The sequence below is a fragment of the Phasianus colchicus genome, chromosome 1 (assembly GCF_987193195.1).
Source record: "Phasianus colchicus chromosome 1, bPhaCol1.hap1.1, whole genome shotgun sequence".
Classification (NCBI taxonomy): Eukaryota; Metazoa; Chordata; class Aves; order Galliformes; family Phasianidae; genus Phasianus; species Phasianus colchicus.
Window position 1 is genome coordinate 85,552,717 of NC_143436.1, and position 21,334 is coordinate 85,574,050.

Consider the following 21,334-nt stretch of genomic DNA (forward strand, 5'->3'; position numbering starts at 1 on the left):
GTGATAATTACTCTGACTTGTAACTTTTGGCAGCTGAAATGCTCTCTGCTGCTGGCCTGCAGATGCCAGGGAAGTGCTGTAGCTTAAGGAAAAAAAATAAAGCTCTGAATCTGAAATGACTAAATCAGTGAGAAGGTGAAGAAACAGGAACAGTGGTATCAAAAGAAAAAATACTATTCTGAAAAAAAAAAAACAACCAACAGTTTTCATTGAAAAATGTGGGTCAGCGACAATTGGTGCAATTTCTGTTGAGAAATATGTAAAATAGTATTTCTTTCTTCTCACTCAGTTAGTTTCTCCTCCCAAGGTCTTGAAAGCCTTCTGTTGTTCTAACAGAAAGGGAGAAAGCCTTAAGACAGGAGGAGTAATTTTCTATAATGCAGTGTCGAAGAAGTGCCAGACATTTAGACTAGTGGTGTAGAGGTGATAAAGAGGACGAAAAATTTTCTTACTAGCTCTCCAAGACAAAGATTTTCTTTTTGATATTAAACTCAGGCTTGAATAATCTCCTCCATTTTTACCCCATCTGAGATCCGCTGCAGGGTTTATCTTTGCTTATCAGCCTCCTGAGGAGAGCCAATGAACGGAAGGCAGAGCTGCTTAGTATGTTTCCTCAGCGTTCGCCTAGGCACTCAGCACAGGAAGCCTAGTGCTCAGAAAAGTCAGAAGGAGGAACCTCTCCAGCATTGAGGAGTCAGGCGGCCAGGAGAGGAGCTGGGAGAGGGAAGAGAAAACACCAGCACTGGCTGCTGAGGATGTATGTGCAGTCAAGAAACACTCCCCATGACCACAGCTAGACTGGCAGCAAGAGCAATGGAGTGACGGAGCTGCCTGAGCCATGAAAGCAGGAGCTGATATGGAGATTGCTGGAAAGGCTGTGTGTGTCTTCGTGCTGCTCACTATCATCAAGCTCAGAAGAACAGAGGGTGAGTTGAGCTGGTCTCTGTAAGCAATCAGGTGTCAGGGTGGAAAAAAGGGAAATGTGTGCAGGTATTTTCTTCTCATAACGATTTCTGGTGAGGAGAGGTGGTAGGCACAGTGAAATATGGCAGGGATCTCTTGCATCTTTCTGAGAAGTGGTGGAAGATCACTGGTATGCTGACAGTAGGGATCAGCTTCTGGAATTTTTTTCTAAGGTTAACAGGAAAAACTGCAATCAAGCATGGGTAGGGCTTTGGTGCCAAACACAGTGACACTCCTAACCCTTTCTATCAGTGTCATCAACTTAAGTTTAATATATTCTAGCTATAGCAGTTAATGTCTTCCAGATACTGTTTATTTGCATTTGCAGAGTTTGTGCTCTTCCAGACAGTACACGGTAATCCTAAGATTCGGCCAGTGAATTAGGAATTCGAGCAGCAGTTCCAGAAACCTAAATGTCAGCTGGAGACATCTCTGAATAATATGTAATATGCATGTGCCCATCACTCTTATGGACAAGTAGAATTAAGCTGCATGGTAATGAATTATTTTATTCACTTGGCCAGAAAACAAGAGTAGCTCCTTGAAGATATTTTTAAGCAAAGTATATGCAGTCATTGCTGGGAGTGAGGGAACATCCTAGGTAATGCATTTGATAAATCAAACAAGGGATCTGAAATGCTAACCTCAGTGCCACTACTTGGAAAAACTCAAAATACTTCACAAACTATTAAATTCTGTGGCACACAATAGGCACACCGCAGGTAAAACAAAAACAAAACAGCTATCAGAAATGAAACTGTCTCAGAAGAATGCTGAAGAACTGTCCTAAGGTCATGAATACAGATTATGATAGCATCAGAGACAGTCTACAGTTTTGAAAACAGCTGCCCAGAGTGCTGGGCACTTTAATATTGGTGTGACAGTGCTAAGCAAGTTGTAGTGACGACGTTTTTCACTTAGAGATCCCAGGCCAAAAATATTAAGATAATCTGGTGTGTGTACTCTATTCAGAGAATTGCAATGCTGTGTGAAGCTCAGAGGGAATTGTGCTCCCTTTCTGAAAACCGACGCAAGATACTCCACGTGAAATAATGACATGCAAAAATTGTTATGCATAACCAGACCGTATCCGCATTTGTACTTCCCTTAACATTTCCTCAGCATGTTGCCTCATGTGGCTTTGGTCAGTTTCTACAAATAAGAAAAAGGGCAGCTCAGCAAATTCACTTCATGACTGTCATGTCTAAATCTGCACCTGAGTGGGGATGAACAATATGCTGCTGAAGCTGCTGGTGCATGATCTGTATGACTTCCTGAGAATCCTCGTAGCAGAAGCAGTGGAAATGACTCAAAATTAAAATCTTGCTGGCAAACTTTGTAGACTTTTCCTGGTTTAAAAGAATAAACAGGGCACCTCAAATGGCTGTATGCATACATACTCCAAAGAAAAAGGATAAGGGAGGGCAAGTTTTTCTATGAGAGATTCACACAACTAAACTCTTTACTGGAGTAACATAAGCAATGTTGACTTGTACAAGTCCTACATCTCCAGTACTACCATGTGACAATAGATATGACCTAGTGCTTCAGAGGAAGCTGCATTAAGTCCATTCTCAGGAATGAGATGTGATTCTCTATGGTTAGCTCAGTTCTAACATTAGCAAAGAAGTGAAACCAATTGCATTGGTGCTGGAATTAGAGTGTATGAGGTGAATAAAATTGAAATAGAACATCAGACCAATCTGTCTAGAGTACAAGGTCACCTACAAAAATTCTTGAATGCAACTGCTTTTAGCTTTCACTTAGCTTCTTTCTTTAACAAAACTTTTTAATTCTCCTTTGCTAATATGATAGTGTTTTATTGCCTTGTTACTTCCACCGACTAGGTGTCTTCCCCATCCTTGTTGCCTCCTATTCTACTTTATACTGGAATCCTACTCCGAAAATAAAATCATAGGCTAAAAAAGTATTCTGGTAAATTTACATTTGGCTCTGTTTCACGATTGCTCTGCTGTTCCCTTGTTTCTATGTGCTAGAGTCACTTTGACTTCTTTTACAATAAAAACCTAAACCACTGTAACAAATTTTTCTTACCAAGATGCTTAAAACAGAACTCTGTACTACTAAATTAAGCCAAAAAAAAATTCTCAGAAGGTATCTAAATTGCCCTAACACAATCTTCAGAGCATGTTCATGTGACATAACAATTTACTTTGGTATGGTCTAAACACAACATTTGAAGGTGTCTAGTTTCATAACTACAGAAATAGAGAAGTTCAGTTTTGCAAGTTGACCACATATTCCATCACTACAAGTATATTTATTTTGGTAATGATCTTACAGATGTACAGGCTACTTAAAACTCATAGGTAATGTATTTTATACACAGTGGTACAATCATTCAAAAAAATAAAGCATAGAGATTCTTCTTGTGCTGCTTTATTTATTCTTAAGTAAGAAAATGCTGGAAAAGCTGATGCTGAATACTATGCAAGGTGTAACTGAGATTTTAACTGTATAAAGATGAAGCTGTAAGCCTGTTTTCACAGCAGCTCTTTATCTGCTCTTTGCAAAAAAAAAAAAAAAAAAAAAAAAAAGGAAGCATACAACCCATCATTTGCTGTCAATGCTCTATTTTTGTTTGGAATAACAGGAAAATTACTCTTAAGCATAAGCAGTAAAACTTTTTGTATTCTTCTGGTGAGGAAGAGAGTAGAAAGTCAAGTTCAGCATGCAGAACAGAATATTAAACACACTATATCAGTTTCTGTAGTAAGAAGAGTCCAGAGGGCATTTACAGTTTATTACAAATAATGTAATGTAATTACAAATTACATTATGAAAGAAATAATACCCAAACCACTTTGGCTTCCAGTGTAAAAGCTCTTTTCCTCTTATCCTTTCCAGCTCACATTCTGCAAAGATAAGGATCTATTGTATCTGCATACATAAGTTGCTATAGCAAGTTTAAAGATAATAGCCATAGTTGTATAAAACATGATAGCTTAAGTTCAGTGAAGATTTACTGATGATGGAAGATTTGGGCAAAGGTGCTAATTCTGCAGGCTGGATGATGCCAACACATCACTTCAACACCAACTCCTCCATTAAAGAAGCATACTGATCCTTTTTTTTCTACAGATGTATGTTGATATTGAGACATAGCTCTTTTATGTAAGAGTAGAAGCAGCCTCAGAAAAGATCCCTAAATCACTGTACCGAATTGCCCTTTTTTACAGGCATTGTATCGTGAAACTCTTCTCACAAACAATTTGAGCACCAAAAAAAGAGAATGGAAAAGAACCCTAAACACGTTGAAAGGCTGCTTTTAATCCAGATTGAGGCAAGATACTCTATTCCAATTTCCAGCCTATATTTGTTGCACTTTTTAAATTATTACATTTTGAGATGACAGATTTCAGTGCATATCTACTATTCTATCATGAATATTACCCGGTTATTCTTCTGAGGTGTTTCTATAATACTATATACTTTCTGCTTTCAACAGATTTCCTCACAAATTCCAGATACAAATACCAATGCAATTATTAGAAATGTTACACAGAATTAGTAAAAAACTTGTCTGCTGAAAAACATTATTAGCAAGCTACCTTCAATATGACACTTCCTTTCAACACTATTTTTTACTTTCTGTCCTGGAAACAATTCTTTATCCATCATACATCCCTCCAACTGTTCCTCTTTTCATCAGCTTAACTTAGGATTTTTGAGAGGACACTGTATCAAACCTCTTTTCCAATGAGGTGAGATTTAACATCTTTCCTTTGCCTACAAAATCAGCTGTCTTCAATGACTGTTTGAAAGGGTGCTGAAGAAAGCTAAAGAGCGTGAGGAAATCACAGAGACTTTAAGAACCAAGATTTGGCAACTGCAAAGTTATATTCTGTTTGGAATGTGAAAACTGAAACCTTTGTTTCTTTATTAAGTTCTGTCGGTGTACTTGTCTTTCTGTAAGATACACAATCACTCCCTAATATTACAGTTTGCAATCTAAAAAAAATCCATCCATGCTGCAGACAATTCATACTGTAAAAGCAGAGTTCATAGTGAAACAGCGTAACTTTCTGGCTGTGTTTTAAATTTGCCACTAAATTTGGTAAGACAGTTCCAATACTGGAACTGACACAGTATTTGTGGTAGAAATGTGCTGCAAGAACAATTTGGGCATAAGAATGAAATTTTTGAAGACAGGAAAAAGGCTTAAATAGAATGAAATGGGAAAAGGATACATTCAAGGAATAATGACAAAGATGGATAAAAGAGGGTTTGAGGGAACTTAATGATAAAGACTTCAGTCTTTTATTGTGTCAAATGCTGCTTATCTATAGATGTGTTGACACAGAAAAAGCTGTGATTGTAGCTGAAGTTCTGATGTGAACTGGTTCATGTATTTCTACTGCGAGACTTACAGCATTCAAACTACTAACTGCTTACCCAGAATGCAGGGCAGGTTTTCAGTTTGCACTCTGTCTGTCCTATGTTGTTCTGGGTACACTGACAAAGCCATGAAGCTGCTATATAGAAAGTTCTGACAGTAATTTAGCAATTTATATCCTAGTACAAAGACCTTCCATTTGTTTATCTTTCACTTCATTCCAGATAAGACTTTCTAAGTGTCCACAGGCAGCCTCTGATGGTAGGAGAGGAAAATAGATGCAGGGCTCAGCCTATTGTACTTGACCTCTTCCAAGTGTCTGGTACTGCCTTTTTGATCATAACTTGCTATGACTAATAGAACGTATTCATTCCAAGATACAGTTAGTCATTTAATTGTGGCTTATCACTGTTTCAGTTCTTTTATGTCTAAATTTAATGTGTCATTATCACAGGGAGGGGGAAAGGTGGGAGGTGGGATGCTCCAAAACATGTTGCAGATTGTGACAGCAAGAAATGAAGATACAAATACACAAATAGGATTGTGCTTGAGAAATTAAAGTAATCTCCTTACAGTGTAAAAAACTCTTTAGTACCTGAATTTCTATAGAGGCTGTTATGAAACTTGAGTCATTCTGGGGGTAAGAAAAGGTTTTACCTGATGCAAAGAATAAGAGGCCGGAAATTTTTCCTACTTGAAAGGAATCGGAAGTGTTTTCAAGCTGATTAGCTGTCTTTGATTTTGCAGTGATTCCTCTGAAAAATTTAGTGGTTTCACATTCAAATTTTCCTGTTTTTAAAATATTTATTTCTCCTTCTACTGTGTGAAGTACTCTGAGAAACAAGAGAAATGACTAAGTGATACTGCAAAAGAACTGGCGTAACTAGTTATCCACCAGAGCTGTCAAACAGACTACACAAACCATCTTAAAAAACAAGACAATTTGTTTCCCCAGTCTTTTTCAATTACAGTAATCTTAACGTGACAACAGTAACCAGTACGTTTCTGAAACACAAATACCAACTCCTCCTTTGAGTGTTTTTTTTCCTGAGTAAGGATATGTTCATTTGCAAATTGGAATTTCACAGAATCCCAGAATGTCAGGGATTGGAAGGGACCTCAAAAGATCATCTAATCCAACGCCCCTGCTGGAGCAGGAGCACCTAGATCAGGTCACATAGGAATGCATCCAGGTGGTTTTTGAACGTCTCCAGAGAAGGAGATCCCACAATCTCTCTAGGCAGCCTGTGCCAGTGTTCTGTTACCCTTAATTTGTCAGTGCATTGCAGTGCACACTCAATACACTGGAATAGAGCTCATGAACTTCCTCAAATATTGCTTAAAATCTATACAAGAGTCAAAGGGAGACACTGAAAGGATGACATAATGTTATTTGAATTTTAATAAGGTGAACTTCAGAGTCTGGAGTCAAATTGTAGGACTTTAGCCTGATCTTCAATCCCGTCTCCAACCTCATAACCTGTCAGAGGAGGCTCCGAAGTGAGATCTGCTGACATGGGATTTGTGTCAATAACCAAATTTGGGTAGTTCAGCTTTGTGCTGTACAGATCTCTCTGAATCTCAATTACCTTTTTTCTTCATCGGAATGATTGACAACATGTTCTCCAGGGCTCTGCACCTTCCAACAAACAGAAAAAAAAATGATTGCCATTTTTCAGAGTTCACTCATCTTGAATGAGACCGAAAATGAGAAGTTATTTACAATAAATGTGTAGATATGTGATCCTTTGTATAGTCTCTCTTGAATAGAATGAAATCATTAGCAGGGCTGACATTTAATTATCATTCTTCGTTATCACTGCAAAGAGACAAGCGTGACAGCTCACACCTCTTCAATTTTCTTTTTCTCTGCAGACCCACAGAGAGAGAGGACTTTGCTAAACTGGTTATTCACTTTTTCAATTGGAGTAAGCTATCAGTCCAGCTCAGCTCAGTTATAACATGGGATTTCACCTTTTGAGAAGTAGCAGTGCAGTGTACTGGCTTGATTCCAAGCCATCATTCAAATAGCTAAATGCTGATGTGTATGGCATATGTGTCCTGATACTGCAGGTCTTAAACCAATCAGCTATCACAGAGAAAACTTCAGCAACTGACTTTGCTATTTTACAGTATGAAAGCACCATTCCAGGAAACAATGGTGCAGTGATCAGTCTGAATTTTTATACCTACAGTGTCGAACCTTTCCTCTTTAGCAGTGGAATAATTTTGTTTAGTTTGCCTGCAAAGAAGGTATACATCCTTTATGTTAATTAAATTCCTGGAGAGATGGAGATTGTGTCCTCCTCCAGAGTTGCTGAGCTCATACCCAAGAGTGCAGGCTGGGGCAGGCTATAGAAAGGCAAAGAAAACAGACTGGGAGACAGAACCTTGCAAAGGATTTGGTTGGAACAAATCTAACAGAAGACATAGAAGTGATGGAAAAAGAAGACAAGTAGAAATTATGTGAAATCCACGCAGCCTGACAAGTCACTGAAAGCTGGTGCACTAGAAAAGAGGACTAGGGGAAAGAAGCCATTTTGGATGAGGCACAGAGAGTGTTTTGCTGATGAGTACAGCCAACAATTATAAGTTACCTGAAAAGTTATCACTTCCTTGCATATTGGTTTATATTCTAATAAAGAATATTTTTAGAAATAGAAGGCTTTTGGATTGCTCACTATAAAGAAAAGGTATGGCATGACCAACTGCAGCCCTTGATTAACAGGAGATCCTTTCAATACCTACACACTAAAGTAAAGCTGTGGCTGACCAGAAAGAACAGGACAGGGATGAGGATAATTTTCATTCAAGAACTGCCTTTGTGCTGTTTGATCCCATAGCTCACAGATGTTCAAACTTTTGGCTTGTCCAGGCTGCACTGAGTGAAGAGGAATTGTCTAGGGCTGCATATAAAATATATAGTATTGTTAATGTATATAAGTAACAAAACTTTTTTTTGTTTTATATTTTTTATGAAAACATAAAAAGAACAAAAAAAGCCCCACATAAAATTAACAGGATATTTGATCTTTTTTGTGTGCGTGTGCGTGAAACTGACGTATCTGGTTCAGTAGCAGCAGTAGAAATTCTTACTGACTTCTCAAGATGTTTATCAGATTTTTGATGAAATTTTACCGTCCTATTGCTTCATCCTTGAAAATAGTTGCTCACAAATGTATGTACTGCCAAAAAGTGATGACACAAATAAGATGTGGTTGTGAAGTGATGGTTATTTTTGTCTGGTAAGAGAGGGCTTATAAAGGTCTGGGAAAGAGACCTGATCAAAATTTTGACTTGAATATTTGATTACAACTCTATACACTCCATTTGAAATTTCACAGACAAATGCATTTATGTCAACTGAAAATGGAGTTGCAAGTATAAAAAATGGATTTTTTTTGTAATCTTGGAACATTCTTCTGAATACCTTCATCAAAACGGAAAGCATGGCTGATCACAGGACTGTGTTCAGCCAATGTACCAAAATGCATAACATTATTTGCCATCTCTCGAGTCAGCACTGCACTGTGTCCCATGTCCTGCTTTCAGACCAGACAGTGCTGCTTGCGCAACGCAGTGTGGTTGTTGTGAATGATGGGTGTGCAGTCAGGGCTGGGCTGCTTAGTGGGGCAGAGCTGTTGCCATGATGCTGTGGGGCAGGGGCAGGCCACAGGGTGGGATGGGCTGGGCAGTGGATGACCCACAGGCTGTGGGTAAGACATACCTGCCATAACTATTAGCAGACTAATTGCAGAGCATATATATGCTTTAGTCTGTGTTTAGATAAAGCTAATTCTGTGGTTATGAATAGAAAGTCTTAATATGTCATTAGACTATGTCTTAGCTTGAAACAGAAGGAAAGGCAAATCCTGTTTTTATCAGAAACTGTTAAGAAAATGTATGACATTGTTCTTTATAAGCTCTTGTTTTGTAAATTATCATCAAGTATTAATCATACAATAGCACTGTACCTCCACGTGGCTGACAAGCAGAGCTAATGAGTAAAGGACTAGCAGAACCTGGCCACACTAGTTCTGGGTCTAGGTATTCATACTGGATAGGCTCTGCAGTTATGCCTTGCTCCTTCACCATTTTCTCCCTTTCTCTTTCAACTCAACAACAGACAGCCAGAATTTTTGATAGCTTTAGGAGAATACTGACAGGGTCGTAAGATATGATAAAACCTAGTAATATGTTTCTATTCTACAGAGGAAAAAACATCTTCCTTACTCCACTTTGAGAAGAGGTTTTCAGTCAATATAGAAATAGAAGTCAACCAAACCTTTAACCATTTTTGGCACACACATCCTTCTTCAGTAAAGGAAGTCTAAAGGTTAAGATTCTAGCAACATACATGACAAAAGAAGAAATGCAAGAAAGAATGTATACAACTTATGTTTATGTAAATGCCACTTACCTATACTCCAGTAATGAAAGAGGACGCTAAAGTGAAAGCAGTTTAACATTATGATATTTATATTTTAGTAGGCAGATGCATGTAAGAATAAGCAAATATATTTTTTACTAATTAATCTGTTCTGGAGAAAAAAACATTTGTCATATTTAACAAGTTACAGGGGAAATCAGAACCTTCTACAGATTTACCATCAACCTAAAATTGTACTTACATATCACCTAACGGATTTTAAGCTGACTCATGAGGCTTATCATTTCAAAATTATGGTACCTGACTAATTCTGGGGTGACTATGACAGAAAGGCATAACAGAAAGCACTACTTTTGTTCCCTTTTTCTTTCCAGTCTTGAAGTATGCACGCTCATTCTGGGGAAACTGCCCAACACAATAGGCCACCTGGGAGATGCATAATTGAAAGACCATTAAACTGATATTCCTATAGGATGTACATGAAAGCGTACAACATCATGCAAGATTGTCTTTCCTGGTACACATTGCAAACATTATCCAAAAAAAACCCCAACCATCTCAGCCCCAACATATAGTCTGTTTGAATGCATAGGTTTGCTTAGTCATTTTTAGATGAGGTCAGCTGTACTGATGACATGACTCAGAGTTCTGAGGCAATTGGCCTTGTTAAGCTGGCAGGGGAAACACTTTGTTCTCCAGTTTTCAGAGGCATTCATAGAGCTCGCATGCAGAAGCCATCCTGACAGAAAAGGCTATTTTTCAGTTCCTTTTGTGGTAAAATAATCTGATTTTAAAACACACACCTCACATTTTCTTGAAATGACATCTAGCAGAAAAAACTCATCATTTAAAACATCTTCAGTGTAACAGTGTATCAAAGAATACTAAATAACTGATTTAAGACAACAAGCATTTGTAGGGCTGGTGTATAATTTATGTGTCAGAAAACTGTGAATAATTAGCACTTTTCGTTTTCAGCAGTGCTTGGAAACAGTAGCTAATAAATTCCGGCAGTAATAAGCAGCAGAAAACTATGTATTATTTCTATCATTTAATGAAAATTAGAAGTGGATGGTTTACTATCCTGCCCCACCAATTTGCCTCTTCTACCAGAAAAAAAAAAAAAAAAAGCCTATCAGAATTACACTTCAGTGAAACCTCATTCAGTAGAACCTTCATTCTAGTGCTTAGTTTTAGGGATGTCCTACTGAAGTTCAATATTTTAGCATAAATAATGCTGTGAAAACATAGCTGGATCATGGCCATCATACAGATCCATAATCTCTGTATTTACCCACAGATACGGGCCATATTCCAAGAGCAGTTTCAAAGAGTAAACTACAATACTTAATTCCCACCTAAATCAGACAAAATTAATTTCCTTTGTAAGAAGATATCAGCATTGTGTTCTGGAATAATAGGCCTAAAGAGCTACTAATCTCATCTGAATCAGAAGAGATCCAACAGATATAACCATGACTCACCACAAAGGCATCATTACTCTTATCCATCCATTTTCCCCAGGTATTTGTCTGACATGCTGTGATTCAGGTCATTTTATGATGCTGCACTACCTGTAGAGTCGCTCATTTTAAGAGAGAAAAAGAACTAAGAAATATCCTGGACTGGATCTAAATACTGTACAAATCATGAAGACTGAGAATAAGCTTTCTTTGCCTGCCATAGTATAGTCAGCAAATCCACAATACTAATTGTAGCAACTCAGCCATATTAAAAATATTCTTTTCTAAGTGTTGAATTTTTGTAGTGGTTCCATGATGGAAGAACTGTAGCAGGAAGCAGGAGAGCTGTAAGATAATCTCACATTTTTTAGGTGTCTAATAAGAGGATAAAGAATGTATTCAATTAAGGAAAAAAGATAAATATATTTCCTGCACTTCTCATGACAGTAGACAGTACCTTAGGAAAAGGGGTATCTCTTCCTCCAGTACAGGAAAATGAGATCAGTTTGTATCCCTGCTACCTGTCAGGACAGTAGAAATCAAAGGCTTTCTTAGGAAAGACTGCCAGTAGAGAATCTGATCCAAGTGACATAAGCAAAGACAAAGTAGGTTACAAACCTGGAAAAGTGGCAACTTTACAGAGATTGAACAGAGACATATGGCTAACAAGAGGCAGGAAGCAATTAAATGAACGCTACCAAAAAATGTTTGAGCAATGAGCAAAGAGTTGAATACATATGAATAAGATTTGATCTGATGAAATCAATGTGCTGGAGCATGCTCTTCTTGCAGTATCTCTCTCATCCAATAAGATAAGTCCCAGTGGGAAACATGTTGATAGAGCAGCAGACTGTAATAGCCCATTGGCTCCACAGTCCACAGCTGTAATAGCAGATGACAACTTATGGATAAGCAAAGGAAGGACCTCACTCCAGAATGTAACATTACTGACATCCCCTTGAAGCACACAAGAGAACTCCAAGGCCATACATAACATCCTTGGACACCTTTTCATACCTCCTTCTCTTTCCTTGTCTCCTCCAGGAATTCACAGACTGTCAGCAGATCTGGGTCACAGCACTGTGATGACCTGCCCTAACAAAACAAATACAAATATGGTAACATGGAAAACAAGCCCCAAGGCTGGAGTCCAATGCATCTTGGCATACTTGATTGATAAGAACAAGACAGAAAAAACCAACTGCAGTGACAGAATAAACTGGAGATCCAGACCAGACTGGGATCATGCACTTGAAATCCAGCAAGTAGTAATGGCTGATGAGGGAAATTACACCTGCGAAGTGGTAAATGTGGATGGGAATTTCCATATCCTGTATCACCTGACTGTGCGAGGTAAGGGTCTCCTTCCTCATTTCATTGTTCTTCAAAGGACCGTGTCCAGGCCTGGATAAACAAAACTTCTCTCCTTGTGCATGGGAGGAAGTGTCTGGTAAGAAGAGGAGCTTTCTCATGCCAATAAAGGGTCATGCATTTCATTTACAGTAACTCTGCTTCTTTCCTTTCTTTATTTGCTAAAATTCTTCTCTCTTCTTCCTGTAGAGTTACAAGTGACAGGTGTGAAGCAATTTTCAAGACACAAAAGAATTTTGCATGAGCAACATGTTATTTTGTAGTAACTCAGTAATACATTAATTTTTCTAAAGCATATAAGATAAACACCTGAGAGTACCAAGATTTTCTATCAAACACATTATGTTAGTACTCAGATAGGAAGAACAGCATCATTTCCTCCTTAGTTGGCATTCCAATCCATTTTGAGCCATGACTGTGATGACTCTTGGGACAAAAGACTAATTCAGCCCTGTATTCTTGGGAATTCCCTACCTCCATGTCCAGGGATACCTCCTCTCAGGGCACGTGGCCATGGTAACTCACTTGAATTTATGTCCAGAATGAAAAAAGATACACTATCTTTGTCTCCTGTGGCTTTGGAACACATTGCTGTGATGAGATGCCACTTCCACTTCTCCTCTTCTCATTTGGCTCCCTTTGGGTAGTCAATACAAACCTTCTATCCCAATGCAGCAACTCACATGCATCTCCCCCTTTCTGGAACTCTGCAGTTTCCCCAAGAATGGCTCTGTACTGTGATGACCACGGGAACCCTGTGTGCGAGGCAGAGACATTGAAGCCGGCTGCTGAGATCTCGTGGGTCCCAGAGAGCAACTCCACACTCAGAACAGACAGTCACGATAACGGGACAGTGACAGTTCTCAGCAGGTTTGCAGCACATAGCACCAACGGGAGGAATCCTACCTGCATTGTGTCCCACGCAACTCTGAACGAGACCAAGTCCATAGACTGCTCCTCATGTAAGATTCCCTTTGTTTGCTCAGTGTTCAAAGTCCTGTTTAGCCCTCTGTTCACATTCTTGCTCTACAGCTACAGAAACCTACAGTCAAATTCTATACAGATGAGTGACATCCCATACCACTTTTGCTCATAATCTTTGACACTTTGTTTGCATTCCAGACACTATTTCCAAGTGGTTTCTTCCCTGAGAGGGAAGTTTTTTGATGCATTAGTGTTCTTCTGGTATTTGGAAAGATGTAGGAAGCAGCATCAGGGCAGACATGCTCTTAATGATAAAATGCAAATGATCTCCTGCTCGGATCATGGTAAGAGAGAGAAAGAGACCCAACTACCATATATCTAGCAGAGACAAACAAATCACTTCATTCTGAGTTGTGAATATCTGACACAGTAAGATGACTGGTTTCTGCTTTTTGGTTTGGATTTTTTTTTCTTTAATTGGACAACTGCACATGAACTGCAATATGGAGGTATGCTGAGTCCTTGTGAGAGGCTCATCCACAACTTAGTGCATAAATGTCATGACTTGTCCACTGTGGAATTTGGGCCATCTGCTTTTGTTTCTGACACAAACTATGTTTTTATTTCTCAGATAGCTTTCATTAATGACTTTCCTTTTTGCTGAAGAGGATTATATTTTACAAGCATGCTGAAAACGTACATGCTAAAGCAGCTTTAAACTTACACTGAAATATTAAAGAAACAGAGAAGTAAGAAGACATAACTAAGACTAATTCATTGTGTTTAGCACACAGATATCTTATCCTGTGTATAGCCATCGTTCTTGGTTTCCTGATCATCATCATCTCTGTGGCTGTCATGTACTATTTAAAGCTCAATGGTTACAGGTATGTACAATATGGGGCTAAGGAAAACTTATCTGGTGTTAGCAGAAAGCTTTAAATACTGTTTGTGTCTTGAAATCAAATGATTCTGTCTCTCTGTGCTGCTCATGGTAACCACTATGGGTGAATTAACTGTATCAAATATTTTGACTTTCTACTGCAGTAATTCTGCATTGCACGCATCTTTACTGAATAATGCCACTGAGTAAAACATAGATGGTTAGATGTTGGCAAGCGATACTCATTATACTGCATGCTGCACTGAATGGAAGCTCTTCATTCTGTCAGGAAACTGGCTGAGTATTCTTCAGGTACTGTGAGAGCCTGTCAGTGTCTCTCTTGTTCAGATCAGAGGATTGGTTTCTCTTCCACTGAGCTTTATCAAGTGCCAGAGGATTCATCAGTGCCATCCTGCCATATCAACTGATGGGACAGCAAATTTTATACATATTTTGAAGAAGCTCTCTGGGTGAAGCTGGACTCTACACCCTTTAGAACTTGGAGTGGAGAAGCAAGCAGTCCCATGGAAAAAGAATATAAAAATTATTTGTACAGATAAAGGCTAATTAGCACTTGACTGAACACTCCTGATAAATTCTCTCTGTCTCCTATTCCCAAACTGGCTTTTGTCTCAACTTTCTCCCAGAGATGAATAATTAGTTCAGTACAAATTCACTAAGGACAAATTGTGCATACTTTCAGAGGATTTTGATTTTAATCTGCTTCCACTTCATGTTTAAGCTCTCAAAAACATCAGAGTACACCTGTAAACAAAGCCAGGGTACTTCAATTTCAGGATCAAAAGTGAAGGACAGAAAGCATGACAAGATTTTTTAGCTTTATTCTTGATGACAAGTAAGAAAACTATTTTATAAACTTGTGATCAAAGAAGCTCAAAAGCCCCTTCAGTCAAGCCTGCTATTGAGGAAGAAATTTGTTTTAATGCTTATTTTCTTTCTCACAGATTCTGTCACACAACCAAACCACCTGATATTGTTCCTACATATTCCTTGCAGGTAAGGAGATTAGACCATCAATAAATCAGGGATCTTCTAATAGCCCTGAAAACATGGTCAAGTAAGAGAAACCATAAGATTATTATTAATTTTTTTTTCAGTAGGTAATATTATGTCATATACTTTTGAATTTAGCTGTATCTCAGTACAAAATAGCCTATCATCACCATAATTCTGACATGAAGCAAATATTAGCAGCATGTTTCAACAGTAAAAACTCAACAACTGCCTTTTTTTATTATTTTAGGATCAAGTCCCACAGCATCTTTCTGGTCATATTAGATATGCTGATCACAGCTGTTGTACTAACAATACCCAGGAAGGGGGGCAATTTTGTGGATTGGGGAATACTAAGAAAGATTGTAAATAAAATGATTAAACAACAAAACAAACACAGGAAGAAAAAAAAAATCCTGCCATTCAGAATGAAAACATGCAAGTTGTGAAGGTTACTCTTTATTTTGAAAGGTCAATCCACAGAGCCTACTATACTCAAGACATTTCCAAAAAACAGTGGAAAGAGGACTTAGCTGCAATATGGGAGATATCCTCGAATTCCCTAGTCTGTTACAAACTTAACACTAAGCTGAAAAATTCACTCATCAGCTATAAAAAATTCACTCTGTATCTCTGCTTTTTGCTACCAAATTTAATAACATTAAACATATTTCCATGCACAGAAGCATGTGAGACATACATATTGTGCTTATCTATGTACCTACAGCAGACTCAAGGCTCAAATTCTCTCATTTTTAAAGTACTTTAGATTTCTGAAATGACTTAGCAAATTCTAGCTATTTTTGTTCTTTATCTTCTGCTGCCCTGCCTCTTAATTGTTGCTGACAGACACAATTTCATTAATGTAAAATAATCAGTTACATACCTGTCCTCGTCTCGGCACACTTTCATTAGTGCAGACCCTACCTAGTTATCATAGAATCACGGAACAGGTTGGGTTGGAAGGGCCCTTCAAGATCATCTAGTTCCAATCCCCTGCTATAGGCAGGGACACTTCCCACTAGACCAGGTTGCCCAAAGCCCCATCCGCCTGGTCTTGAACACCTCCAGGGTGGGGATGTCCACCCTATCTGAGCAACTTGTTCCACTGTCTCACAACCCTCACAGTAAAGAATTTCTTCTTAACATCTACTCTAAATCTATCCTCTTTCAGTTTAAAGCCATTCATCCTTGTTATGTCACTAAAAACCCATACAAAACATCCCCCCACAGTTTTTTCCTGCATACCCCCTTCAGGTACTGGAAGGCCACTTTACGGTCTCTCCAGAGCTCTCCCTTCTCCATGCTGATCAGCCCCAGCTCTCTCAGCCCCTCCTCCTTAGGGGAGGTTCTCAAGACCTCTGATCATCTTCATGGCCTGCCTCTGGACCCTCTCCAAAAGCTTGATGTCCGTCTTGTGTTGGGGAGCCCAGAACTGGGCACACGACTCCAAGTAGAGTCTCACAAGAGCAGAGCAGAAGGGCAGAATCACCTCCCTTGACCTGCTGGTCATGCTTTTCTTGATGCAACCCAGGATATCCTGCCTTTGTGACACCCCATCTGGAGTACTGTGTCCTGGTCTGAGGCCTCCAGTACAGGAAAGATGTGGAGCTGTTGGAGAGGGTCCAGAAGAGGACCACTAAGATGATTAGAGGGCTAGAGCACCCATCCTATGAAGATAGGCGAGCTGGGAGGGAGCTGGGCTTGTTCAGTCTGGTGAAGAGAAGACTGCTGAGAGCAGGCTGCCTCTAGGCAGCCTGGTCTAGTGGTTGGCAATCCCGCCTGTGGCAGGCGGGTTGAAACTAGATGGTCTTTGAGGTCCTTTTCAACCCAGGCCATTCTATGATTTTATGATTCTATGAGACCTCACTGCACCTTTTCAGTATTTAAAAGGTAATCATAAAAAGGAAGAGAATCAACATTCACTTGAGTAGCCAGTGACAGAACAAGGGGGAATGGTTTTAAGCTCAAGGAGGGAAGGTTTAGATTGGATGCTGGGGGAAGTTCTTTACAGAGAGAGTGGTGAGGTGCTGGAACAGGCTGCCCAGAGAGGCTGTGGATGCTCATCCCTGGAAGTGTTCAAGGCCAGTTAGATGGAGCCCTGGGCAACCTGGTCTAGAACCAGATCTGGAGGTTGGTGGCCCTCCCTGGGGCAGGGGAGTAGGAACTTGATGAACCTTGGGGTTCCTTCCAACCCAAGCCATTCTATGATTCTATGATACAGTTGGCCTTTTGGACTGCTGTGCACACTGCTGGCTCATGTTGAGTCTTTCATCAACCAACATCCCCAAACCCTTCTCCTCAGGGTTGCTCTCAAGCCATTCCCCGCTCAGCCTGTATCTGTGCTTGGAATTGCCCTGACCCAGGTGCAGGACCTTGCATTTGGCCTTGTTAAACTTCATGAGGTTGGCATGGGCCCACCTCTCATGACTGTCCAGGATTCTGGATGGAATCACTTTCCTCTAGCGTGTCAACTGCAAACTGCACAACTCAACTTATTTGTTCTTTCTAGAGAAAGAGACTCTAATATAAAAATTTCCAGGCAAAAATAAGGGAGTGAGAAGAGGAAGAGAATGAAGAGGAAAAGAAATCACAGGAATCATTGCAGCTTTACCCATCAAATCTTTGAAAGAAATCTTTGAAAGCAACATTGTTTCTTCAGTAGAAAAATCAAAAGAGGGTAGTTGGGTTGGGTTTTTGGTTTGCTTTGCTTTTTTTTTTTTTTTTTTTTTTTTTGGAGTCAAAGGAGGAATTAGAATGGGAGAGTTATTTCTCAGTTAATTTCTTCGTTCCAGATGAAAAGCTTGCAGAGACTTGTCAAAATAAACTACTTCCTGTATTCACAATTATTGGTTTTGTTTTACTAGGATGACACAGTGGAGGTGGAACCGTATACTACTTATGTGCAGAAGGAAAACGTGATTTACAACTCAGTATCTGATCTGACAGTGAGGCAGAATCTTCCACAAGGACAGTCACCAGCAACATGAGTGATTCAGCAACACTGGAAAGCGGAGAGACAATTTCTATTACTAAGATGATTCACAGAAAGAAATTTCTCAAAGCATTTTGCCAAAGTGGGAGGCAACATAGCTCACTAGGTCTCTTTAAAGACCTGTGTTTATTGATGAGTCTGCATAGTTTTTTTGTTTCTTTTTCCCCCTCTTTTTTGCCTTATTCCTTGGTAAAGGAAAGAGGTGTCCTTTTTTTCCTAGGGAAAATCTGACTGACCTCAAGACATAGTTTTTCCTGGAAAAAATATGCTACTATTTGTTTTCCCTTTGCTGTTCTTGCATTGGACATTCTAGTTTTGTTGGTCACTTCTAGGCATTACTTTGATACACTTGACACTATGTTGCACACATTTGGGAGATGTGAAGGGTGTTTAAGTCAAACACCCTTCAGTTAGCAGCCACTTTTTTCTAATTGACAAATGAGTAACATAATGGCTCTGAGTACTCATCATCACAGAACATTTTGCCTAGCAAAAAGTACCAGTAGGGAAGACCTTCAATCTCTCTGTTCTGAAAATGGAAATGAGTCACGAATTTACAAGTTCATTCACTAAAAAAAGAGACATCACTAGCATGCTGATTTAACTCGTTAGGTTTATGTTCAGTATTTCCATAAACCTGTTCATTTGGTTAGCCAGATTATTGCTTTGATTACTTTTCTATAAGATTTTCTGGAGGTGGGGTCTTCTTAAATGTGTTGGCATTAAGGTACTGTAAAAGAATTACGTTACTCAAATCTGGTAAGCTATTTTTTAACAGAAATTAACATCAAATATTTCACAATGAAAAGTTCAAATATATTATCTATAATTGTGCAATAATGTACTAAAAGGACAAAACTCCTGATGATTGTGGTATTTATTTTAAATACAACTGGAGATATTTTCACTCATATGTCTACATCTTTCTTTCTTTTTTTTTTTTTTAATGTAACTGCAAGTCCACTTTGTTGTATGTAAATTAGCTTGTATATCTTAAGGTGTCTCACGTTAAGGTGATTTCTTCTCATCTTCCCAAAACATATTTTCAGAATAAGTTATATATATATATATATATAAATTAGCAGCTCTCAAGATTTTTTGACTCATGTCTTGCTAGCTAAAGTATAAACTGGTTTACAGTAACAGTAAAAGGATTCATTTGTAAATTTCTGTTTACTGCCTTTTCTTTCACTATTTGAAATGAATGAGTAGCTGGCCTGATGGTAGGATCAGAAGAACTGGATTTTTCCTTTAGATCACAGAACTCTCCCACACACTGCTAGAGTTCTCTTTTGAGATAGTCTCCTGAGGGCTATGACACAGTGTTTAGAAAACAGACTTCTACACTGACTGAAGTTCTTTGAATGCGTTACTCATGTAAAGTGATGTGATTATTAATTTTCACTCTATGAGATGTGAAACAGCCGCTTTTGTCCAAGTGTTCAGAGGTATGCAAGTATTGCTTTTCTCCATTTCATTATGTCATTTTGAAATACAGTGGACCAAAGCTGCAAAATGGATTTAGAGTATTGAAATATAAATCAGCTACAAACATAAAGGTCTAAATAAACTCCAATTTCCAGTGTCTTCCCAAAGGAGAGAACCAGTCAGTCATGGTCTTCTGAAATTTCCCACTTAAATAGGTGTAATACTGTCTGAACGACCTTTCTTTGCACTGCAAACAACCACCACTTCTCAGATTTTTTCCTATGGACTGGAAAGTCGTCTATGTTGTTCAGTGTCCATAAAATGGGGTCCATCCTGTGGGGCAGCAGCTTTTCAAGGTAGATTCTTGCCAGTCTATATGCAATATATTAAATCTTTCCAAGTACAGAACCTGCTAATTTGCTGTCCAGTTGCAGGGTTTTAAGATTCTTTACAGGTCCATTACACTGGACTAAACGTGTATGATTCAGACCTAGATTTTGCTAAGTTTCTAGCTGATTGATTATTTCTTTTGTCCTCTACTTTGTTCCACCATCAGGCCACGCACTCTGAGCCAAGAGTCATGTAGGCTGTTGATGATGGCATGAATGTTTTCTGACCTGAAGCCCAGTGCAGCTAAGCAGCTAGAAGGCCCAATCAGTCAACACAGTAAATAATTTTGCCCTTTCATGTAGACAGCAAGGCACTTTTTGTGCCTAAATGATGAGCATTGTCAAGGATGCAGCCAGATTCGCTGCAGTAAGATGACAGAAAACACACTTTTGCCCATATTTTGTGACTGTAATAAATGCATACAAGCGTCTCAAGTACACATACGTATAAAATGATCTTTCTTCCAAGAAGCAACAAATCTTCCTTCCTCCATTCCTAATTCTCTATCTTGCTATTTCTCTTTGCAATGTACTGCTATTGTGCTACAGTCATCCTCCATACCAGAAGTTCTTTATCTATTAGTAGTCAGACAATCCTACCCTCTAAAACTCCCCAGCACGTTGCAGAGTCGGAAGAAAGTTAGCAGCTTTTCAACTGCTTTATAAACAAAAGCTTTGGTTTCCACCACATTTATCAATGATGAATAACCTTGTGCTGCAACATTTACTTCTGCTTAATTTTATTTCCCACCTTAGCTGCTGTATTGTATTTACACACACGCAGTCCAGTCTCTTGCTAGTGTACAACTGCCATTCCTGCTCTAATCAGGCAGTTAATAATCATGGTTATCTTATGACTATAGAGAACCCTGAACACTGAGCTTACATGCACTGAAAGTCAGCAGGTGCTGTGATGCTCACTGAAGAACAGCAGCTTCCTTCAGAATAAGTGTCTATTTTTTAAGATGACACTGACAGTATGAAAGAATGGATGCACTATAAACCTTGCAACTGATGAAAGCTGCAAAACATCAGTTATTGGGGCTCTCTAACCAGAAATTATTTCATGGGTATGGAGTCAACCCTCCACCACTCATTACAGCAATATATAAAATTTCACTAAAACACAACTTTTAGCAGAGTAGTCATTATATTAC

The 21,334-nt window shown here is 38.9% G+C and overlaps 2 protein-coding genes across 13 annotated transcripts in view; one reads left to right on the forward strand and one right to left on the reverse strand.

Annotated features, from left to right (window-relative positions):
• The first annotated feature begins 217 nt into the window (after positions 1 to 217).
• LOC116242301 (cell surface glycoprotein CD200 receptor 1-A-like) lies at positions 218 to 21,332 on the forward strand. The gene is made up of 6 exons (XM_031612998.2): positions 218 to 926; positions 12,218 to 12,526; positions 13,258 to 13,506; positions 14,256 to 14,355; positions 15,317 to 15,368; positions 18,233 to 21,332. Exons 1-6 carry the CDS (start codon positions 839 to 841, stop codon positions 18,353 to 18,355), a joined length of 921 nt encoding a protein of 306 aa, XP_031468858.2. The 5' UTR covers positions 218 to 838; the 3' UTR covers positions 18,356 to 21,332.
• Positions 3,491 to 21,334, reverse strand: part of SLC35A5 (solute carrier family 35 member A5) — a 133,257-nt gene continuing 115,413 nt past the window's right edge. For 4 of the 12 annotated variants that reach the window (XM_031613134.2, XM_090150934.1, XM_031613132.2 and 1 more), the window contains exons 12-14: positions 12,514 to 13,576; positions 12,191 to 12,268; positions 3,491 to 6,959 (exon numbers count right to left, since the gene is read on the reverse strand). The gene's annotated coding sequence lies outside the window, so the exon portion shown is untranslated. Of the gene's footprint in view, positions 6,960 to 8,068; positions 8,227 to 12,190; positions 12,269 to 12,513; positions 13,577 to 18,066; positions 18,370 to 21,334 lie in introns of those variants that run through there. The other 8 variants (XM_090150956.1, XM_090150942.1, XM_090150979.1 and 5 more) reach the window with 8 other exon arrangements.